The 22285-nt window shown below is 36.5% G+C and overlaps 3 protein-coding genes and 1 non-coding gene across 4 annotated transcripts; 1 reads left to right on the top strand and 3 right to left on the bottom strand.

Moving 5' to 3' along the window:
- The first annotated feature begins 2114 nt into the window (after nucleotides 1-2114).
- TRNAE-CUC (transfer RNA glutamic acid (anticodon CUC)) lies at nucleotides 2115-2187 on the top strand. Its single transcript has one exon. It is a non-coding gene; the product is annotated as a tRNA-Glu (tRNA).
- A 1600-nt stretch (nucleotides 2188-3787) lies between these two features.
- Nucleotides 3788-7478, bottom strand: LOC130748878 (cyclin-L1-1). The gene is made up of 9 exons (XM_057602123.1): nucleotides 7284-7478; nucleotides 6431-6600; nucleotides 6262-6343; nucleotides 6036-6176; nucleotides 5771-5940; nucleotides 5020-5290; nucleotides 4317-4743; nucleotides 4201-4236; nucleotides 3788-4118 (listed from the first exon to the last, which is right to left on the bottom strand). Exons 2-9 carry the CDS (start codon nucleotides 6580-6582, stop codon nucleotides 4057-4059), a joined length of 1341 nt encoding a protein of 446 aa, XP_057458106.1. The 5' UTR covers nucleotides 6583-6600; nucleotides 7284-7478; the 3' UTR covers nucleotides 3788-4056.
- A 1539-nt stretch (nucleotides 7479-9017) lies between these two features.
- On the bottom strand, nucleotides 9018-10470 carry LOC130749644 (uncharacterized). The gene is made up of 2 exons (XM_057603015.1): nucleotides 10325-10470; nucleotides 9018-10022 (listed from the first exon to the last, which is right to left on the bottom strand). The coding sequence occupies exon 2, from the start codon at nucleotides 10014-10016 to the stop codon at nucleotides 9288-9290; it is 729 nt and encodes a 242-aa protein (XP_057458998.1). The 5' UTR covers nucleotides 10017-10022; nucleotides 10325-10470; the 3' UTR covers nucleotides 9018-9287.
- Nucleotides 10471-13569: 3099 nt separating this feature from the next.
- Nucleotides 13570-22248, bottom strand: LOC130745164 (putative DEAD-box ATP-dependent RNA helicase 29). The gene is made up of 11 exons (XM_057597306.1): nucleotides 21834-22248; nucleotides 19626-20787; nucleotides 19472-19529; nucleotides 18323-18427; nucleotides 18107-18158; nucleotides 16179-16255; nucleotides 15991-16043; nucleotides 15559-15640; nucleotides 15369-15425; nucleotides 15111-15249; nucleotides 13570-14136 (listed from the first exon to the last, which is right to left on the bottom strand). The coding sequence occupies exons 1-11, from the start codon at nucleotides 22177-22179 to the stop codon at nucleotides 13862-13864; spliced, it is 2406 nt and encodes an 801-aa protein (XP_057453289.1). The 5' UTR covers nucleotides 22180-22248; the 3' UTR covers nucleotides 13570-13861.
- Nucleotides 22249-22285: the final 37 nt, after the last annotated feature.

Below are 22285 nucleotides of genomic sequence, written 5' to 3'. Positions count from 1 at the left end.
CTTTCTCCTCTCTCCTTTATCTCTCAGGCTGTTTCTGGGAATTTATTTGCTATGTTCGTGTATATCTTCATTTCGTAGTCATGAAGCTTATCTCTTTAAGTTAACTTGCATCTACCGCTGTTTGTGTGTTACGTAATTGCAGCTGATCCTTTTCAGTCCATGATTTTTCAATTCTTGTATTAAGTTATCGTTGATTGGCTCATAATCTCATTGTTGAATTCAAGTCATTATGCATAATTGTTGGGTGTTTATAATTTCATGGATAAATTCAAACACCGCTGGAGAAAGAAACATTGTTTTGTTAAAGGAGATTCAATTAAGGGCTACGCCCAAGCCAAACAACACCTACAAGCAAGGGAATCATCAGGCCCTGAAAAGAAAAAATACAATAGAGCACGAGGAAAACAAAAATATAATTACAATATAGGCTTGGTTGCTCTCATTTCACAGTAGATTATCATACCCATCAGTTCAATGTCGGAGAGGGTCTTATGTTTGGCGTTCAATTTGCAAAGTTTGTGAACAAATTGTTGGCGGGGGGAGGGAGGACTTGTAAGAGTAATATCTCGCTTTGGTATGATAATTGGTTAGGGTTTGGGCCGCTTTGCAGTGTTGTTTCGTTTGTTTATATTAATGATTTTCAATCACGTCTTCGACACATTTGTGGTGATGACGAGAGCTGTAATTTGGATCATGTCTAGACTTGACTGCCTACCAATGTGCATAACTCTTTGCTTCATGCTCAAGTGGTTTTGGTCGTAGATGTTCAGGATGAGACAGTGTGGTGTGATAGTTTGGATGGAGTGAATTCTACCTTAATGGTTATCATAGGTTGTCTTCTAGTGGTGATGTTAGATTTTACCAATGTTCTGAAAACCGGACCGGTTATTAAACCGGTAAAGGTACTGGTTTAAGGTTTAAAGGTCCAACCGGGGTTAGACCGAGGTCAAACCGTTAATAATAAATTAATATTTAAAATATTTAGAATATACTAAATATCATTTAATACTGATACTTATTATGTTACCCTTATATTGTTACCCAAATTTGAGTTTAATTACATATAATATTACAATAGGTGAATATCAAGCTGACAAAATAGTAAATAAAACGAATGCACTTAGAACGTGTTTATTTTTTCATTGGCCAAGACTTGTTAATTAAATATACTATCATGAAATATTTAAAGTTTTATAATATCATCCAATTCTTTTTTTTTTTGATACAGTGGTAGTAGGTCCAAAACTTCAAATCGGAATATCGGATCCATCCTTATATACGTTCAAAAAAATCAGATCCTTGGCCTTGGTAATATATATGTGTATATATTGGAAAGTGGAAATTAATAACCATATTTAATATTTCTCCATTTTCATGTTTAGATTGATAATGATAGTGGAAAGATTGACCGGAAATTTATGAAAAGCTGGTGCCACACGGAAATCGAAACGTTTGAAAGGAAAGTTAAAAAGAGAGAGAGAAAAAAAAATATTAAAGTGTATTCGGTTTGACCGTTGGTCTACCGGTTTTTCCGATTTTGACCGGTTCTAGACCGGTTTGAGCGGTTTGATTCCGGTTTGCTTTCCAGCGGTTCCTACAGTGTTCCGGACCGGTGCCAGGTCCGGTTCCCGGTCGAACCGGCCGGTCCGGTCCGGTTTTCAGAACATTGGATTTTACACTCCCCTTCCTGAGAATATGTGGTTCTTTCCCTAGCAAGCTTGCTTAAATGCGCTTCTAATGATGGGTGTTCTAGTTAGTAGAGGTATCCCAGGTATGGCTTATGTTGGATGTGTGGCACCATGTCAAAACACAGATGGACTACATGTGTAATTATAGCTTTGCTCAGTAGGGTATGCATTTTTGTTCTACGATGTTGAGTTCTTCCTTCTCGTGAGCTTCAGTGAGTGGCTGCAGGTTGTTCCTCGCTCTTAGGTTGTTCGCACCTTAGTCGTTGCTTTGAACATTTGGAAGCAAAGGTGTTGCTTTTTAGAAGATCTTTTTGCGTAGAAAACTATTCTTTACAAGGGAATTGGCTTGTTAGACCGATATTAATAAAAAGTAAAAAAACAATCATGTAGAGTGATATTGATGTTTTTGAAAAGAACTAACACAAATCCGTTGTAGTCTAGTTGGTCAGGATACTCGGCTCTCACCCGAGAGACCCGGGTTCAAGTCCCGGCAACGGAAACTTTTTTAGTTTTTTGAGTTCTTATTTTTTATTCTTAGAAATATAATTTAGATAAAGGAATAATTGACATTACGTTGTTGCATTTTGGCACAATAAGCGAAGTAATTCTTAGTTATTTGTTTTTGTCAAAACAATTGCTCTCTGGAACTAGATTCTTTACCTTCACTTTCATTGCTCCACTCAGTTGCTGCACGCTCATGGCCAAGGTTGTCAGACTCGTGAGTCTAAGCAGACTCGTTTTGGGTAGGTAGACTCGACTCGTAGACTCGACTCGTAGACTCGACGCGTAGACTCGACGAGACTCGAGTCTACCAGAAATGAAAATTTACTAAGTATAACCTTGTCACATGAAGAATAAATACAAACATATAATCTAATTATAAGAGCATCCAAGATTTTTTGAAGCAAAGAAGGAAGAGGAACGCGATAGAGGTTGAAAATAGGTTTAGTTTTAGGGATTTTTAATAAATTTGGGATTTTTTAACTTAAAAAAAAAAAAAAAAAAAAAAAACTTGACTCGGTGACTCGGTCACCGAGTCAGGCCGAGTCAGACCGAGTCAGACCGAGTCAGGCCAGAAAACGAGTCTGGCAGCGAGTCGACTCGTTTTTCCTATGTAGACTCGCGAGTCTACCGAGTCAGCGAGTTAACTCGCGAGTCTAACAACCTTGCTCATGGCAATCCCCAACTCCAAAAATCCATCTTCCCACATATTCGTCTTCTGATAAGACCAAGACCATTTGAGTTCACAAAGCTCATCATAAATCCTCTCGAACTCTTCCAACATTTTTTGCATAAGTCCCAACTTGTACTTCTTGACATCATCTTCAGCATGCCAATCACATATTAATAAGGGCAAGTCTTTTGTTAATAAGGTAGTCCATTAGTTAGGGTAACAAATTGTTTTAAGAGAGTGAGTTAGTCTGAAGGAGATAGAACGAACGAGCACCGATACGTGAACATACGGTTTTCAATCGATATTCAATTGATATACACTTTAACGCCTGACTGTTTAATGCCAGTAAAGCGTGTCGATTGAATGTCGCTGAAAAACATATGTTTATCACTCATTTTCCATAACTAACTGATTACATAGACATGAAAATCAAATTATAGAGCATTTGTTCAATTGAGAGTGAAAGGAGAAATCGTTCAAGAAAGAGGAAACAATTGAGGATGGAGGTTAAAAATTTCCCCAAAAGTACGAGTCCTAAAAATCTAACTTTCAGCCTAAGGGTTCAAGTCAGATTTTTAAGCTTTGTTAAACATCTCGTTTAAATAAAATATTTTTTCTACTTTCGAAATACAAATCTTCAAAATTATTTCTAAAAAAAATAATTCAGAAAATTGAGAAGATAATTAAACAAGTATTTTTCTATTCTCATAATCCATTTCTTGTTCATGGTCAATAATACACTTCCATTTTTTTGATTCTTTCAGCCAATCTTTCACCTTTCTCAATGCTCTTTACATTTAGCTAACAAAATGGAGTTTTATGGAACAGAACAAAATTTGCTCAGACTAAAGCACTTATAAATTGTTCCTAAATCCAAATATTAATAAAGAACATATCACAAATCAAACTAGCTAACATGCTGAAGTTGTCTTTAACCTTTGTATATTATCTTAGCAAAAGAGATGGAGTCAAGGAAAATTGTCTTCATTGAAATCTGAAAGACAAGCTTGGACATCATGGTTGCTACAACAAACAAAAAAGACAATACTAATTGTATACATATGTAACAACTCTTCCCTGACAGTTAGTAGTTACTGATTATAAATCAAAGACTGTGTGTAGTGCTTGATCAATTGACTGACTTTGCAAGGAGTCATAGACAATAATAATGCCGGCACATCCTGAAAGCTCTTCTCAATGGTGTCTATGCCTATCTTTCTCTCTTGACGAGTAAGAGGAACTGTAGTAGTCATGATCTGAAATGAAAACATGTTAGAAGATGATGACATGCCAAAATGAAAACAAATGCCAAACTCATGAAGACAAAAGAATTCATACCGCGTGATGAATGGCGTTTAGACTTCTCTGAATGCCCTGCATCCAATAAAAAGACTTAACTATAAACAAAATACACAACAAAAAATAATGAAAAATGCTAGCGATTTTAGAAGTACCTGAATCCTTTGCTCTCTCCCTAGAACGGTGACCATGATCCTTGAGTTTGTCCCTCTCGCCTTCCTCTCGTTCACGCTCTTTATCAGAATCCCTTCCCCGATCGCGATCCCTGGATCTTCTTCTGTCCCTCTCCCTGTCCCTATCCCTGTCTCTATCCCTACTATCCCTATCCCTTTCCCTCTCTCTGCGTATGTCACCACTGGTCTCCAATTTACGGTCAAACTTGGACTTCAGCGTGGGTTCATTTCTTGTCTCTCCCTCAGTGCCTTTGGATTCATCATCAGACTTCTTAGAATCTTTTAGCTTATCAATAGCTAGCTTTGCCAATCCATCCTTGCCACCAATTGATTCAACATTAGCTTCTCCAGAGGCTCCCTTTGGCTCTGAGGTGTCAGTATTAGCTGGGGAACTGCTTTGAGGCACATCCTACAATTGGCAGTGATTTAAAATATGTCAGATTAAAACCAGAAGTTGATTGAAAATAATAAAGGTTTACAAAAGCAAACATTTGTCCCATAATAGTCGACTAATGCTAATATTGCATCATTAAAGAAAGTTAAAAATTAAGGATTTAGAATGAAGTATGTAGTTTAACCATTAATAGAAAAAATAATGGTTTAGCTTTTCACCTTACTTTCTAAAGCATATATCCCTCACTTCAAAGGAACAAAATCTCAAAATTAATATAGAAAACGTCGTCACCTTTGCTGTTGGCTGAGACTTTGATTCCAATGGTTTGTTGGAGAATGTGAAGTCCCCGTCCTTGCAGACTGACATATATTCTGCCTTGGGAAGGCTATAAAGGTGTGCCAGAACCCTGCAGACTTCATCAATTCCAGACTTGTCTGCGTCAAATGCCTTCCACCAAGGTGAGTTCTCAGGAAGGGGAACTTGGAATCTACGTGCAGCAGCATATATAACTCCACAAGCCACAACCTCACTCTTAAATCGAACACACAATGTAGTGCGCAAACTGGATCAAAAACAGAGTTAGGGAAGCATATAACTATAGAACAGCAAGATATAAGGCTCTATGAAAACATGTTGAATTTGAGCCATAACAAAAAATCCTAGCACAATGTAGTCAGTCAGGCAACAAAATGAGTAAACAAAATTTTACTCCTCTACAAATTGTGCTTGGATCAAATGTCTGTCACACAAGATTACAAAAAGCATCAAGTGTTGACATTGTATGTTGCACCAAAGTACAATCATCTTGACAAAATATTCAAACTGAAGTTATACTTGCATAGCAGACATTCCAAAATTTAACAGCATAGAAAAGACAATCTAATTCAGGGATCTTGTGGGAGTAATAAATTATAAATCGTGGCGTACATTGTGGAGGGGAACAAATGAATATACTGGAATAATAAAAAATTAAAATAATAATATTAAAAAGTAATAAAAACAACAACAATAATTATAATGATAATATGTATAATTAATGTACCTATCATTAGCTAGATTCCAAGCTTCTTGCGTCAATTCTGGAGGTGTTTCAAGGGTAGCAAGGTAATTTGAAATAAACTTATGAGGATGCTCAACATGGCAAATGAATCCCATTTCTTTCAAAATATGTCTCTCTGTTCTGCTCAACTCCATTTTCAAATCAACATATTTCTGTTCACAACAAAGATAACAAATTTATTGAAATAACAAATTCACCACATGTCTGTACTAAAAGGGTGAGAAGGGGAGAATAAGAAGCTTCTGACCTTGGAATACAAGTCTAAATATTCCATGGGCAAGTTCTCTCTCCTACATTCCATCCTATGAAAAACAATGATTACTTGTCTGGCTTTTTTAGGATTTTCCTCCAGTTTTGAAGCCAGCCACACACAGCTCGCAGCAACTTTCTGCAAAAAGATATGCCGTGAGCATGTTTATTCATTAAAGCACAGAGAGAGGAAGACGAGCAAATAATATATAGCACAAGATAACCTTGACATTGAACCGCGCAAATGACTTCTTACAATAGAAACGATGAAATAGAACCTGCCCAGTGGCCATGACAGCTTGTGGTCTGCCACACAATTAAGGTAACAAACTGAACTGAGCACGAGAGTTAAAATGTAAATGAAAACAATATCAAGAAGAAAGAAAAGGATACAGTCGAAGCAAAATGCCACTTTCTTGAATGAGATCACAGCCATAAATTCTAAGGGTGGTCTCAGTGGTTTCATCTATGCCATCTTTTCTAGAGGGTGAATTCGTAAGCTGCTCGTCCGTGAGGTAGAATGTGTCAATTGCTGTGTAGATCATCCTTTTTATCCTTTAACCCTGACAAAAACGTGAAAAGGACTCGTGAAATTTCAAAAAAATAAAACAAAGAAAGCAAAAAAGAGGAAGCTGATCTTTGTTGGTGAAAAATAACTGAAATTAAAAGTGAAAGGAGCTGAGTCAAGAGATTAACAAAACCAAAAGACTAGAGAAAAGAAGCTCGAATGGAGAGAAGACATTCCTGTTGTTTTTGCCAAAGAGAAATCCTAATAAGTACGAGACGAAAGTTACGACTAGGTATTAAACATTTTGATTCACTTGATTTCCGGGGAAAACATCTGATATTACAGTGTCATTTAGTCCATTCTTACATTTCGTTGGCCTATTTATTCGTATGGTACCTAATAGCATTCCTCTTTGCCAAAAGAGATGGCCTATTCACAATGATAATAACAACAAAAAATCCATCAAGTAAATGACACCCAACAACAACAAGTGATGATGGATCCAAAAGAACCCATACATGGAAACTCTGATTCCAAAAACATCAATGGGTAGAAAACAGCAGTAGCATCAAAAGGAGCAAGACTTGTTAATAATCAATGAAACCATACAAATTAAACTGGAACCTTATGTGCATTCAACAGGGTTGTAATTTGTGAACACTTCCAAGAGCACTAAAACACAGAACCAATCAAAAAAACCTAGATTGAAAATGTTATTAATTGCGGAGACAACGGTACCTGAGAGCTTGATCGGAGCAGAAGCGCGGTACCTATTTTAGATTGAAAATGTTATCGTCGGTGGTGTGGACAGCAGCTATGGGAGTAGAGAAGGTGAGAGATTGAGTGAGATTGGGTGGAATTAGGGTTCCAATTCTGAATTTGGGGGATTAGAAGGTGAAATTGGGAGAAATTAGAGGGTAGAAGACAATAACCAGTGTCGCACACAAACGTAGATTATATATACTTTTTAAAAAATAAATATAAATATTATTTATAAAATTAGGCTGTTTAATTTATTTTTCATTTACTTAGTTAATTGATTCATCTCTATATATTTTGCTTAAATCTTTTTATCAAATAGTTCTCTACCAACGGGTGGTTGGTTCAAGTGGTACATGTTTGATTCCCCTTAAGCAAAGTCTCAGGTTCAAGTCTTGTGGATATAAAAAAATCACTGCTGGAAAAGTTAAGTGGTTTTCTCCAATAACACAAGTTCAATACAATTTATAGGTAGGTCATATTTTATTTACATAAGCTCTACATAAAATTGCATAAAGCGTTAATGTTACAAGACAAACTCAAATAAACTCTTTTAAACAATAGCTAACAATAGATAATTTGGAGTGGGATTGGAAAAAGTTGTTATCTTGGTGAGTTCAAAGTTCAAACTCAACCTACCTCTCACATAAATTTTGCACAAAGATAGGATAATGTTCAGCATAGTCGTATGTTATGAGCGTAACAAATAAAAAATGAGAAGTACTAGCAACACATTTTTTTAAACACTCTTAACATAATTCAATGTGGTTGGTCTATTTACAAGATAGTCAACATATTTCTCTCACATTAAAAATGTGTTTATTTTGAAATATTAAAGTTTGTTAGGAACATCCAAAAACAAAAGAAACTTAGTTCACCTTAAATGATAACCGTTCTACTTTGGATTTTTATTCTCCATAACTCTTCTACTTTGTTTTATCTTAAACGATAATTTACAACAGGTAATAGGTTCAAGTGATACATGTTTGATTCTCATTTAGGTCTCGGGTTTGAGTCTTGTGAGTAAAAAAGATCCTTACTGAAGAGCTAACCCCACTAGGATGAGATATTTCCGATTCGAACTGAATTACCTCTCATAAATGATACATGTCTTACACACACAAAAATCTTGAGTGATAATCTTCTGATTTTCGTAATAAAAAAAAGGTAAACTATTTGCAAAGAAAAATATCAGAATAATAATCCTCTCTTGAGAGAGAGCGCAACACCAATTTGGATCCTCTGAGCAGCGGGTACACCGTACAGCAGCTATAAATAAGTGAAGACTTGTAAAAATTTATCACTTTTCTACTTGAGCCAATCTTTACCATTAAAGTTATAAATTAGTGGTTGGGATTTTTCTGCAGAGGGGAGGTTGTACAGAGTGGCTGCAGGGGATCCAAATTGGAGCAAAACCTCCCTATTATATGTAACAGAGCACACATGCATCAGATGAAGGAAGGGAGAAAAAGCAAGAGACGTCAAGCATCATGCCAACTAGCAGCTGAGATTCCAGAACAATATTTCAACATTATCAACTAGTTCAGCATTCATAATCATAGTATACATGTCAATAACTATGATAAAGAAACCCACATCTGTAATAATAGATCAATTGATATGGAAGACCCTTGAATGAAACAAACAAACCTGTTAAATTTGCCAACATATATATGATATTAAAATGTTATTCACCTACATAATTTAAAAACATGCTCGAAATGTAAAGTAATTATTTAATTTGAGTACCACAGGATAATTATTCATTTGCAAAATAAATTAACATCAATTCTATACTATACAATGTAGCTGGTAATTGCAAACATCTATCAGCTTGGTCAGATTGCAGTTATTCCCTGTGAAACTACACTAGCCCTGAACAAGCTAAGCTACAAGTTACAGTACAAAAAGAACATGGAGAATGTCAAATTAGCAATTACGAGTGAATCTGATGTGTAACTAACTGGTCTACCAGGGTTTGAGTCAGAATTCAAGCTTCTTGCATAACCCCACTTCAATGTTCCTCGGCATAGCAGCTGGCTTCATAGGTGCACCAGGACAGGTATCAGCAATTCCAGTGAACCGGAACGGCGAAGGAGGAGTTTTGCAACCACCATCATCAGAATCACGCCCTTCCACACTTGACACCTGAGCAAGAACCCCCTCAGTCCGCTGCATTGAAACAATAACCCGCAAGAGATTCCAGTACACCGACTCCACCATTTCCTCATCCGAAAGAGGCCCTGCATCTGGAAGAAGAGAAGTCCTCTTCTGGTGCAGAACATCACCACCATCATCATCAACAAAGCAAGGGATAAAACTCAGCCTCCTCGCAACGCTGTTCCTGAACTCTTCAGCATACTTCTTACACTGGGGTGCATTTTGCATGCTATCAGGACCAGGTGCAAAGGGGTCAAAAACACCATCTTTTGGTGTTCTTGGGCTGCCACCATCCCTACCAGCATTTCCGCGATCGGGATCAATGCAGGCTCGTTTCAGCTGATTCCTCACCACAGTGAGAGTGAGAGGGGAATGAAGATCCCCATTCTCTCTCACAGCCTCAGGAGTCACAGGAACAGAACAATCAGTAGCAGCAGCAGCTTCTGGTTTCTCAGCCTTTACAGGAACAACAACATCAACACCATTGTTGGCTTCCAACACTGTTCCCATTCTCTCATCACCAGATTCTTTGCCAGACAGATCCATATGCATTTTCAGCTGCAGATTTAATCAAATTAATTTTATTAATTATTTCACAAAACACATCTAAAACCCTCCAATTTCCACCCTAAATCATAAATTAACACAAGCAAAAAAAACCCTAATTCATCTCCCTATAGCACAATCACTTGAAAATGACTAGATTATTGTAAGATCACTACAAACAGAGATCCAAATCAATGAAAGATAAAAACTAGAAGCATGTTGATTAATTGGATTATATAAAATTAAGCAGAACATGATTTGATTTGTTGAAACTAAGCAAAACAGAAGAGTGTGAGTGTGGAATGGAAGAGTACCTTAGGGTTTGAGCAGGAAGCGGAGGTGGAACGACGGAGGAAGCAGGTGGCGCCGCCGCGGAGAAAGCTATGCTGATGCTTCTGTCTCTGTTTCTGAGTACCAAATAGCGCGAAAGAGACCTCGATCTATTTATACTCTGTTTTGATCACACGTGTCACGTTTCTATTCGCTGAATCATTGAACCCTTTTTGTACTTTTTACTTCACCCCCTCACGTCACAGTCAAACTCTTTTACTATGTTCTTGGTTGGTGTCTACGTGTCTAGTTGTCTTGTCTTCTTATCACTTGGTTTTATGATTTTATCTCAACACATGGGAATAATTAATAATATTTGATGAATAAGAATTTAAGAATTACTAACATTTCTTCAGATTTATTTTGAAACTTGGATTAAAAAAGGGAAGTAGTATATATCTTGTTTATAAATTCATGTTCTAGAAATTGACTTCATAAACCAAAGTAGTTGTCATGCATGATTCATGAGTAACTTTGGGATTAAAAGTGTTTTATTTTCCAAAAGTTTTTCATTAATTAAGTGCATAAAGAATTGATTGTACACTTTTTACTTATTTGATTGTAAACTACCAATTAGTTAATTGAGTAATGAAGAAAGTTACTTTAGAAAGATAATGCAATCGTTCGAAGTACTCATAAAAGAAGAGCAGCTTTTACTTTGGTACATGAAGTTACCCATGGAGACAACAAAAAGCCTAACACATAGAACTTTGTTCAAAAAAGGTGAAATATAGAAAAGAAAAGACAAAAAAATAATAGTAGGGAAGGGAGATGGTCTTAAATTTATTTGGATGAAGAGAATTTAAAGGGTTTTTTCTCTTACGAATGTCGCCACATGTCAAGAAACGGATGTATAAATTTGACTCACTACTCATTCATCTATTGACTTGAGCATTGGAATCATTTTTGAAGGTGATCTTTTTCAATCCAATCATCGGAGCAAGGAGAACATCCAACATGCTTCTATCCGCGCACGCCGGTTCAAGACATCATCAATCATGCCTGACTCAGGAGCTTCCTCCCTTATCAAGCCCATCAAGAAGTTCAGGTCAGTTCATTAGCGTCGGAATGAGAAAAGATAAATTTCAATTCCCACAACCACTACCGCTAGGATGGTTAATTTTGTCATCGTCATGGTCAACCACAATGGCAGTTGCCCTCAGCAAGACAACAACCAAGTAACCACTAACATCAAAGAACACCCGACGATTTCACTTCTCAGTCCGTCTTGCAAGGAACCAAGGCTTCACAACACAGAGTGACAATTTCGAGAACTTCAATTCTTTAATTCAAAAGGTTGTCACTCGCAGCCAGAGGCTAACCATCACTACTGATTCTATCATCGATGTGAACGCAAGCGTTGTGCTTTTCGTGAGTCGTATCACAAAGTTTTACTAACTTCCACTCCGTTCAGCACAAAAATTGACGCGTGCGCATCACCGGGGCCTTCTATAGGTTTATGAAAACTATGCAAGAGAGTTCAACTCCAGGGATCACTATGAGGCTTATGAAAACTATATGAGTTATCAAGCCAATTCAGTGCACATTTAGGAAATCAGCTCTCACATGGTTCATGCGCTACAGTCAGGCTCCATACAAAGTTGGCACGATCTGTCAAGCCAATTCGCCAATCACTTCATGGAAAATATAGACCTCCTAAAGGACTACCCACTCCTTAAAAGAGGTCGGGGAAAGAGAGGACGAGTCATTGAAGTCATTCTTGGATCACTTCTATCACAAGGTTTTCTTGATTCAGGATCTTCATCTACAAACTTTGTTGTAATTGTCAATAAGGGACTACAAAAGACATTGCCACTTGTCGTTTCTTTGGTGAAGAGAAATTCAACTTCATACTCAAAATTCAAGGAAATAAGCCCAACGTACATGCCATAGAGAAACACTTAAAGGACAAGCCCTGACAGTCATCCCGCAATTTTAAAAGCAAAAACCGCACGATGAAGGACGATACAAAGTCAACTAAGATTGGTCCTAAGACAATATTACACAATGGCATTATCATACTTATTTATAAATATGAATATATTTAAGGTAAAAATGTCATTTCATACAAAAGTAACATCTTTTCTTTTCATTCTCTACATCGTTGTTTTTGTTTTTTATCGCTTCTTTCTATCATATAAAACATCAAAATTTACTTTATTTCTCATATTTTTTTTTCTGTTCATATTGTCTCTTCTCTATTGATATGGTTACTCTACCTTTGGAAAAACAACTACAGGAGGTGCTGTAACATTTCCACCATTAGATCTCACTCACTCATTCCCTTTGTCAATATTTTATTCCACTAAAAAATATTTTTATAGGCGAAAATTTATGTGGTTGAAAAAGGGGATCTTAATCCCTCATAGTCATATGTTCTTACAGTATGAGGGTGAGAACCCCTAGGCTGTGCTGGATTTCTATGGCACCTTCAGTAAAAATGGATAAAAAAGTTCATAGAAACAGTTGCTTGTACGATGAGAAGTTAAATATTTGCGCTATCAAATTAAATTTTCAGCTAGTAAAATAAAAATTTAATTTTTGTCGAAAAAATTTTAATTGCACCAAAAAAGAAAAACATTGAAATAATGACCATGTACAATTTGCAGTAATGATCTTTCAAATGAAATAATACCATATAATTCTTCAAGGAAAAAGATTGATAGACATATAAATAGTAAAAACACCCCAAACACCCCTTTTTCCCGCGGATTTGGCCAAATAATACACTGAACTAACCACCTAAATACACATGACTAACCATAAAGCACAGAACACGGTTCTGTTCTTTATGGTTAGTCATGTGTATTTAGGTGGTTAGTTCAGTGTATTATTTGGCCAAATCCCTAATTTAGGAATTTCAAGTTTACACGGTTTTGTGCTTTATGGTTAGTCATGTGTATTTAGGTGGTTAGTTCAGTGTATTATTTGGCCAAATCCCTAATTTAGGAATTTCAACTTTACACGGTTCTATGCTTCATGGTTAGTCATGTGTATTTAGGTGGTTAGTTCAGTGTATTATTTGGCCAAATCCCTAATTTAGGAATTTCAACTTTACAAGGTTATGTGCTTTATAGTTAGTCATGTGTATTTAGGTGGTTAGTTCAGTGTATTATTTGGCCAAATCCGTAGGAAAAAGGGGTGTTTGGGGTGTTTTTAATGTAGTTATGTCTATGAATCATTATTGATTCTTCAATCCTAAACACATTACGAATGAAAACTGAACAAATGAGTAAATTTGCATGAGCTAGAAATAGAATCAACTAATAGCATATTACAATTTTCTGTATTTTTTCATGATAACAAAACTGAACAAAACTGCACCATGAGTACACCAAAAACCCTCCCTCACCATCAAAAGCAAAATATCAAAAACAAAAAGGGGAGTTTCACAGTGGAAAGATCTAGATGGAATTTACTGAGTTTACTTCCCTTTTAAGACACAAGGTTTACACCATAATTTTGATGGAAACCCCTTTTTACTTTCCTTGACTAAATGTTCCTGGAGCCTCAAACAACCTCTATTTGGCTTTTCTCTTTCCATTTCTGCCAGGGTTTTTACCCTTACCCCCCATACCCTTACCCTTACCCCCCATACCCTTACCCCCCTTATCCTTACCCTTACCCCTACCCTTGGGTGATTTGGTCTTCATATGAGCAATTCTGCTAGCCTTGTTCTGCCTCTCCTTTCGAATTTGATCCATATCTTTGATTTCTGAACGCACATTAGCATTAGGCATAGAATGCGGCCTCTTGCCGTCGCCTCTAAGATTTCTGCGACCTCCCCGGAAAGATCCTGCATAACATGAAATTTGGAAGTTCCATTATTCAAGCTTTAACATTAAACAAAAAATAATGTTACATTTACAGCCATACACCATTCTCTGACATTACCAACCATCAGTTGCTACTAGCTACATGCAAAATTACAACGAAGATCAATGAAGACTGTGCAGCCTAGAGATAATTCAACACTTACCTCAAAAACATATCCAAATTTCAAATGCTATTTAGAAATAGGTGCTCAGTGAAGCTGAGAGACTAAGCTATATTACAGCAACTCTACTGTTTTTGTTTCTTTTTCAAATGCTTTTTTCAGAGGTAATAATCCAAATACTGGCGATAGAGAGTTATTTCCAATCTAAATCTAGTCACTGCTCTGCTCACAACTATCATATAATGAGACCAGTTCAAATGCTTACTAAGGCAGAAATCATACGGTAATTGAAAAGCTAAACAAACTATGTAAATAATAACTAATTAAACCATTAAATCCCCATGGGTGGGCAGGTCCATACAGTGCGCTAGGTCAACATATTTATTTTTTTGTCAAGGTCAACATGTTTAATTAAGATTAAGTTTTTGTCAAATATAAGGCCCACGTGTGAGCCTTAACCCGTAGGACTTTGAGGGTTTTTCCTCACGTGTGAGCTTTTTTGTCCTAACCCATCTGGGCCAGGGCTGAGTGGACTGGGTTGTGCTGTTTTGACTTTTGAGTTTTGACAGCTCTAGATCCTTCATCCTTGTACCAAGTTTATTGGATTTGTATATTTCATGGAGTCTAGTAAACTTCTACCATATTTTAAAGAAAATAAAACACAAAAGGGCATTTTACATTAAAAGCCACAATAATTCTTACTAGGGAAATGAGACAAGAGGAACCCATGTAGTCCCCAGAAATATTGTTTCTTAGATGATAAATACTACTTACCAATTAACAGCATTCATCAAACACACAAGTTAAAAGGAGAAACAAATTAAGTACATTACCTGAGAAACTTGAGGACCCATGAGCTTCACCATCAGTATTGGTCCCTCTAAGAGATACCTTATTGTGTGAGCGTTCTTTCCACTTTTTATATATACCAGTCTTGGTGGCATTCGTTTTTGCACCACTCTCTGTCTTTATCTGTGCTCAAATAGAAAATATAAATGTTATGTCCTAAATCCTACAGGTGGGTAAATAAAAGAATCCCATCTTACATGGTAAATACCAACGTAAAAGATGAAGCCTTATAAATACTATACCTTTCCATTTGCAGCAACACGGTCATTATTGTTTAACTTGATGTACTTTTTACCCCTCTGACAGCAAAAAGGATTATATGAGATAAGTGACAAATTTGATCAAAATCTAAAATCTTCAAACATAACTTTTTGTCTGGCTTTTTTACTCATTTATTAACAATTCAACCACAAGCATTTCGCAATGCATTACCTTATCCCAGTGATATTGAGATCTTTGTTTCTGAATGCCAGAACCATCATCTGCAACCAGATCTAGGACAGCTGCTTCCAATCTTAAATATTGCACAATGACAACATATCATTAGGACCTCAACTAAAAAACAAAAGCTAAAAAAATATAAAGAGAATGTATGAGGGTTTATGTAAAACTGAATCATCCAGGCTGAATATCACAATCACAATATAATACAAAGCAAACACATTAAACACCAAAGGACAAAAACAATCAGCCATAAGTTATTGTTCCATCTTTTTGCTTCTATACTATTGAGTATTGATTCAGAATGGGCCAGCAGGATATCATGGCAGTCACTAAAAACCCCTGCCCCCCCCCCCCTCCAGCAGCCAGTTTAAAGTAGCAAATATCAAGGTCTGATTAATAACTACACAAGTAAATATTTACCTATTTGAACCAAAGTCTTCATTAGCTTTTACCGAAAGGCCTGCCTCCATGTGCTGAGAATAATAGCAGAAACAAGTTAAATGGGTGGACAAGTTTTCAGTTTCCAAAGTACAACCATTACATTTCAGAGTATATTTATTTCCGATCCACAGATAAACTATGAAGAACAGTCAAACACATGGACTCACTTGATTTTTAGGTATTGAACTTATATAGTTTTCATCATCCTTGAAACTTTCGGCCTTTCTCTTAAGACCACTTGTTGCTGAAACCAAAGTAAACAGAATCAGAAATTCATCATGACTATTGCCTTCCTTATGTAGTTTTTTTTTACTCAAATCCTAAAAGCATACACAAGTAAAAGAAAACCCTGAATTTTCTATCAAATTTTAACCTACAATTCTTAAGATAACCCAACCTTAACTGCCAAGAAGAAGAGAACATAATATTGAGGGGCTAGATTCTTTACACTTTGTTTGGTAGGGTAGAGAGAGATAGAGAAGAGAGAGTAGAGAAGAGAGAAGTTGAGTAGAGAGAAATATGTGAGAAATAGAGTGGATTTAAGAGGTTGTTTGGTATGATAGAGATAAATGAGAGAGAGATGAGAAATGATGAGGTGGAATCTCTCTCCTCTAGTTTGGTTGAATAGAGAGTGAGAAGAGAGATAAGATTGTTTTTATGTGAAATGACAATTTTACCATAAAAATATATATTTATAAATTAGTATGATAATGATAGAGGGATAAAATAGGAAAGTGGGTATAAGAGTTATCCTCTCCCCTTCTCTCCTCTCAATCTCTTCAAATTTTGAAGACCAAGAAAAGCATGATGGCCCACCACATATAGCACCCTCCCTCATCTCTCTCTCTCCAACCAAACAAAGGAACTTAAGCTATCTCTCTTCAATCTCTCTCTCTTGTATCTCCACCCTAACAAACATAGTGTTAGTGTTTACAAGTACAAGGCATTAGAAAGGCACTTGCTTGATAAGGAGATTTAAAAATCCTGGGGGAGGGGATTTGGACAAGAAAAAGTATTCGCAATTGGCCTGTCCTATGATTTAGATAAAAAAACTGGTAAACAAGAAAATTCAATACTCAGCCATAATGAGTGAGGCAGCACTAACATAGTAACATCCATGCCAAGGAAAATAAAGATGGCAGCATACAAAAAACTGAAATAATAAGCATTATGGTCCTAGTTGCTTCTATCTCCGAGTTTTTCAAAGGACAAAGTCCTATCATTGAAAGATGAAGGAAAAGCTAAAATCCCACTGTTATTTTGGCAAAAGCAGAAATTTATTAAGATGAAAGAGAATAAAATTACAAGAGAATAAGAGGAAAAAGAATCACTAAGGAACAGCAAAACATAAGTATTTTTCCACTAGGTGAGGTCAGTTTCATGGATTGAACGATAAATCATGTTTAATTAGGAACCCCTTAAATCTAAATTCACTTTAGCAGCTTGACTCAGTTTCCTTGGTCTCCCTCTACTTCCAACTATTGCAATATCTTCCATTGTGCCCTCCTTGCCAGGGCTTCCATGGGTTTTCTCTACAATGCCCAAATAAATCACTTAAAGTGAAACTCTACTATCTTTCCCACAATATGTCCTGCTACAAATTTTTCTATCATGATTTCATTCCTAATCCATCTTATCTAGTATGCCCACTCATCCATTTTATAGGTAGTAATTTTTAGTGACTAATCTCGGTGGGTACAAGGTCAATTCAATATAGGTCAAAGCAAGTAATCTAGACAACCTTCAAACAAATCTGTTGCCATGTTATAAACATTTTCTAGTTCCTTGTTGTGATTAATTAATTTTATTCCCACTAGTCAGTAACCTTTTTCCTTTCCTTTAATGCTTTTCTCATGATAAGCCTATGACAAGTTCTTGATGTTGATTTTAATAGAAATCATCTTAAACACATTTGTACACCCTAGGTTGAACTAGGAACTAGGCCTAGATTAGCAAATGTCATAAAACCATATCTTAATGCCTAAAATAAAACAACTAAAGAAAAAAGGTACTATAATAAGGACAATCCACGTCACAAAATAAAAAATACAACAATCAAAGGAAGTCTGATGACAAAAACAAAATGGCACAAAACCTTTTCTTCCTTTCCCCAAAGGAGTGATTTCTGATTCAACTTCCTCCTCCTCCTGCAAGGAGAAAATAAACTTATATCCTCAAGATATGAGCATATGGAAAAGGAAATGCACAAGTAAGCTAAATAGATTGATTCCTATTAGTCATCAGAACAAAGCAAGTTAATGAAAAAAGAAGGTTGAATTTCCAAATCTGAATTAGAGCAATAGCCCCATACCTTCTCCATATTTTTCTTAGAATTCTGTTCACGAACCAAATTTATAATATTCTCATGAATGGCTCTTTTCCTTTTCATCACATCAACCCATTGGCCAGAAGGCCCCTGCAATTAATAAGTATCATTATCATTATTAATGTAAAGGTAAAGCAGAAAGGAAACAATATAGAAATGCGCAACATAACAGATAGTAGTGGGTTCAGGTGCATGCGGTGTAAACTCCAGCATGATATAGCATGGAACATGAATGGAAGATCGACAGGGACATTCAATATATATACCATGACACGATGTATTTGTGAGTAGAACACGCCAAAATTCAAACCATGAGGAGATGGATATTTTACATAAGAAGAGTTGAAGTAATAGCATCATAAGATCTAATGTCAAAGACATAATAAGATGTATATGCTGTAAACAAAACAATTACAGATTTCATATCCGACTGAGAAAAACTTCTTCAATTCATGCTTATGCGAAACGTAAAATGCAAGTATGGCATGCGCATATTTAAGTGTTGTTTGAAGAAAGACATCAAGAGTGCAGTTTTTCACAAACAATACATTGGATATAAAGGCAATAAACTACAAGTTAATTTGTTGAATTGATCACTATAACAATTTATATCACCCTCTATACTCCAGAGCACTACATATCAACAAAAGTTGCATCAAACCTGCGGATTAATCTAATAGGACATTGTATTTTGAGTGAAAGACAAACAAGTCTTCTTTCTATCATCATTTATTATGTGGTGAAAAAAAATGAGCTTGAGTGAAAGGAGAAACACTTCAACAAGTGAATTCCATACAATTTCTCCACTAATATTTCATAATAAATTTAAATCTGTTAAACAAGTGAAGCTATTTTAGATTTAATAACAAGCATAAAATGAACTTGAATCTAGAAGAATCATGGATAGATATATCATCCAGACACCATGATTATCCAATTTTCATGTATGCAAATATATTAAAATGGAAAATGTTGAGTTGCTCAAGAGAAGCACGAAATTTAATCACTGGAGGGGGGAACTAGAAAGTTTTATTCCTAATATCAAATCAAACAAATAAAAATATTTAATGATATGAAAGTGTGGAATTCTTAATCAAACAAAATATGCATAACATATTCAAAGTCAAAACCCACCTTTCGATGCTTTGATTTAGCTGCTTCCCCTTCAGTTTCCAAAATGGTTTGCTTTCCCCTGATATTGAATTGTTAAGGCTATGTTTCATACAATCTAGTCTACTAAAGAATATACAGAAATGACTCTAGCATATGAGCATAATTCTGCACTCACCTAAACTTTTTCAAATTCTCAGAAAATGCAAGAGCCATTAACTCCCCTGTTTCCAACACATTATAGAAAATTGGATGCAATCCCTCACAGGGCAAATCCTTCACTCTTCTAATGGACTCCTTCGAGGGTAAGGGTTTTGTCTTTGTATATAAACGAAATGCATTTTTACAGGTTCTCTGCAGTAGTTCCAGTTCTGCAGAATTATCAATCACTTCCCTAACTCTGTCTGAAACAAGGTCAATGATCTTTTGGGGCAAACGACCATAAATGGTTACTCCATTAGCCAGTGCCTGATCATTTCTTGACCTTACTCCATCCATATCCTGAAAGAACTCTTCTTCGGTGGGAGCAGCTTTGACTGGTTTTGAGAGGAACAAATGAAGATCCAAAAGGTAGGCCATATCCTCTGTAGTCACAAAAGAATACGCTGTACCAGTACGACCAGCCCTTGCAGCCCTTCCAACTCGATGGACAAATATTTTAGGCTTTGGAGGAAAGTCCCAATTGATAACATTATCAAGGAGTGGAATATCAATGCCTCGAGCTGCAATATCTGTCACAATCAACAACATTGTCTTTCTTGACCTAAACCTTGATACATGGATTTTGCGAGCATCTTGATCCATGTCGCCATAACATACAGAGGGCTCAATACCCTCTGCCCGGAACAACATGTTGAGAAACTCCACATGGTGTTTCGTGGACACAAAAATCAATGTCTGCTCATCAGAACGAATATGCTCCCTGATCAAATAGAGCAACACAGCATTCTTCTCTTCCTGCCTCAAAGTGAAGAAGGCAAGCTTCAAGTCAGGGCTAATTCTAGTCTCCAAGTCCAGCCTGACAAGCTGAGGGTCTCGCAAACCAGCCTTGGCAAATTCAGCAAGTGCACTGGGTAATGTAGCACTGAAAAGCAAGGTCTGACGGTTCTCACCAAGCTGAGCAAGAATCTTGTGCAACTGCTCCGCAAAACCCATTCCAAATAAACAATCAGCCTCGTCAAAAACAACATACTCCACGGTACGCAAGCTCATATCATCCACCTCAGACAAATGGTGCATAAGCCTACCAGGAGTGGCAATTATAATATCCGGACTCTGAGCTAACTCCTCAAACTGAGCTTCCATACTATCACCTCCAACTAACAAACTTACACGAAGGTCTGGCACACAAACAAACAGAAACAGAATCAAAAGTTGCTCATGTAACTAGAAAGGGTAGCAACACAAAAAAATAAAAACCCAATCAATAAAATAATCAAAAACAAAATCAAAAGATGCACGTGTATAGACAAGGAGGGCAGCATCAAATAAAAGCTAAAATGAAATGATTTATATCGGGATACGTTTATGAGAAAAGTGATAATTGTGTGAAATCTATTATGAAATTCCCACAATTGATTATGTCCACCGCAGAAGCTACTCTCTCTAGCAACTAAAGTTTAGGTCCCGTATGGAAAAACAGCTTAATTAAGCGCTTATGGTCATAAGCGCTTATTCATAAGCTATTTTAAAAAATGTATTGAATTAAATTGAAAATAAGCTATATATAAGCATAAGATCTTTTTCATAAGCTATCATAAGTAGCTTATGAAAATAAGCTCAAAACCGCTTATGGTAGGTCATAAGCTGTTTGCATAAGCTCTCCCAAACACTGGCATAAGCGTTTATGCTATCAGATAAGCTCAAATAAGCCCTTCCAAACGGGGCCTTATTCTCTAAGTCAATTGCCTTGCCAACTTTGCACTGTCGAGCTTTTGCGTTGTTTGGTGTTTGGGTTGAGGATTATCCTCCTATACTGACGGAGCTTCTCTCATCTGATTTGATTTCTTAATGAAAGCTATTTTATCGCCAAAAAAATTATTCTAAAGTCCACCACAGAAGCTACTCTCTCTAGCAACTAAAATTTATTCTCAAAGTCGATTGTCGAGCGTCTATATAACCACCTAAAAGTGATTTTGTTCAATGCTCGTCGTATCTTCCACTCACTTACTCTTCTTATCCGTCTCTTATTTTCCTATCACATCACTCGTCGTATCTCACACTTCTCTTTCTTCTATTACTATATCCTCTATTGTGTAAAGCTAAAATTGATATGAACATTTGTTTCCTAAAATCAAACATGAAACAGTAAAAAAAAAAAAAAAAAAAAAAAACCAAAGGTGCCCATTTAGCAAAAACCAAACATCGAATCAAAAGCAGAACGAACCAGTGAACCGTCCAAGCTCCTGAGTAAACTTGAGAGTTTGAAGCGCCAAATCCCTAGTAGGCGACAAAATGAGTCCTCTAACACCACCCTGAGGAAGATGCTGGTTGAGCCGGTGAAGCATAGGAAGCAGAAACGCCGCCGTTTTGCCGGAACCAGTACGAGCCATGGCAACAACGTCGGCGCCGGAGAGGATGAGGGGCATGGTTTTCCGCTGAATTGGAGTTGGAACTTGGTAGCCTTTGCGCTTGATTCCTCTGAACACGTTGGGACACAGATTCATTGTTTCGAATCCACATGATTTCTTAGCGTTGTTCTTCTTCTTCTTCATGGTCGCTTCACGAGTCATATTGCTCTGTGATGAAATTGCAAGGAGGTTGAAGGTTGAAGCTTAAACCCTCAATGCTTCAACTGTGTCTGTGAAATACCTAAAAACGAAGACGAAACGGGCATTT

This window comes from Lotus japonicus, chromosome 3, assembly GCF_012489685.1.
Source record: "Lotus japonicus ecotype B-129 chromosome 3, LjGifu_v1.2".
Lineage (NCBI taxonomy): Eukaryota > Viridiplantae > Streptophyta > Magnoliopsida > Fabales > Fabaceae > Lotus > Lotus japonicus.
This window is presented reverse-complemented; position numbering and strand designations above follow the sequence as displayed.

Coding starts and splice junctions, on each gene's coding strand:
- LOC130748878 (XM_057602123.1), bottom strand. CDS start 6,582: ATGATCTACACAGCAATTGACACATTCTACCTCACGGACGAGCAGCTT. Junction 6,177..6,261: donor TTGCGCGGTTCAATGTCAAG/GTTATCTTGTGC, acceptor ATCTTTTTGCAG/AAAGTTGCTGCGAGCTGTGT. Junction 4,237..4,316: donor GGAGAGAGCAAAGGATTCAG/GTACTTCTAAAA, acceptor TATTGGATGCAG/GGCATTCAGAGAAGTCTAAA.
- LOC130749644 (XM_057603015.1), bottom strand. CDS start 10,016: ATGCATATGGATCTGTCTGGCAAAGAATCTGGTGATGAGAGAATGGGA.
- LOC130745164 (XM_057597306.1), bottom strand. CDS start 22,179: ATGACTCGTGAAGCGACCATGAAGAAGAAGAAGAACAACGCTAAGAAA. Junction 16,256..18,106: donor TTTGGGGAAAGGAAGAAAAG/GTTTTGTGCCAT, acceptor CTTTGGTTTCAG/CAACAAGTGGTCTTAAGAGA. Junction 15,641..15,990: donor GAAGACTTTGGTTCAAATAG/GTAAATATTTAC, acceptor GCAATATTTAAG/ATTGGAAGCAGCTGTCCTAG.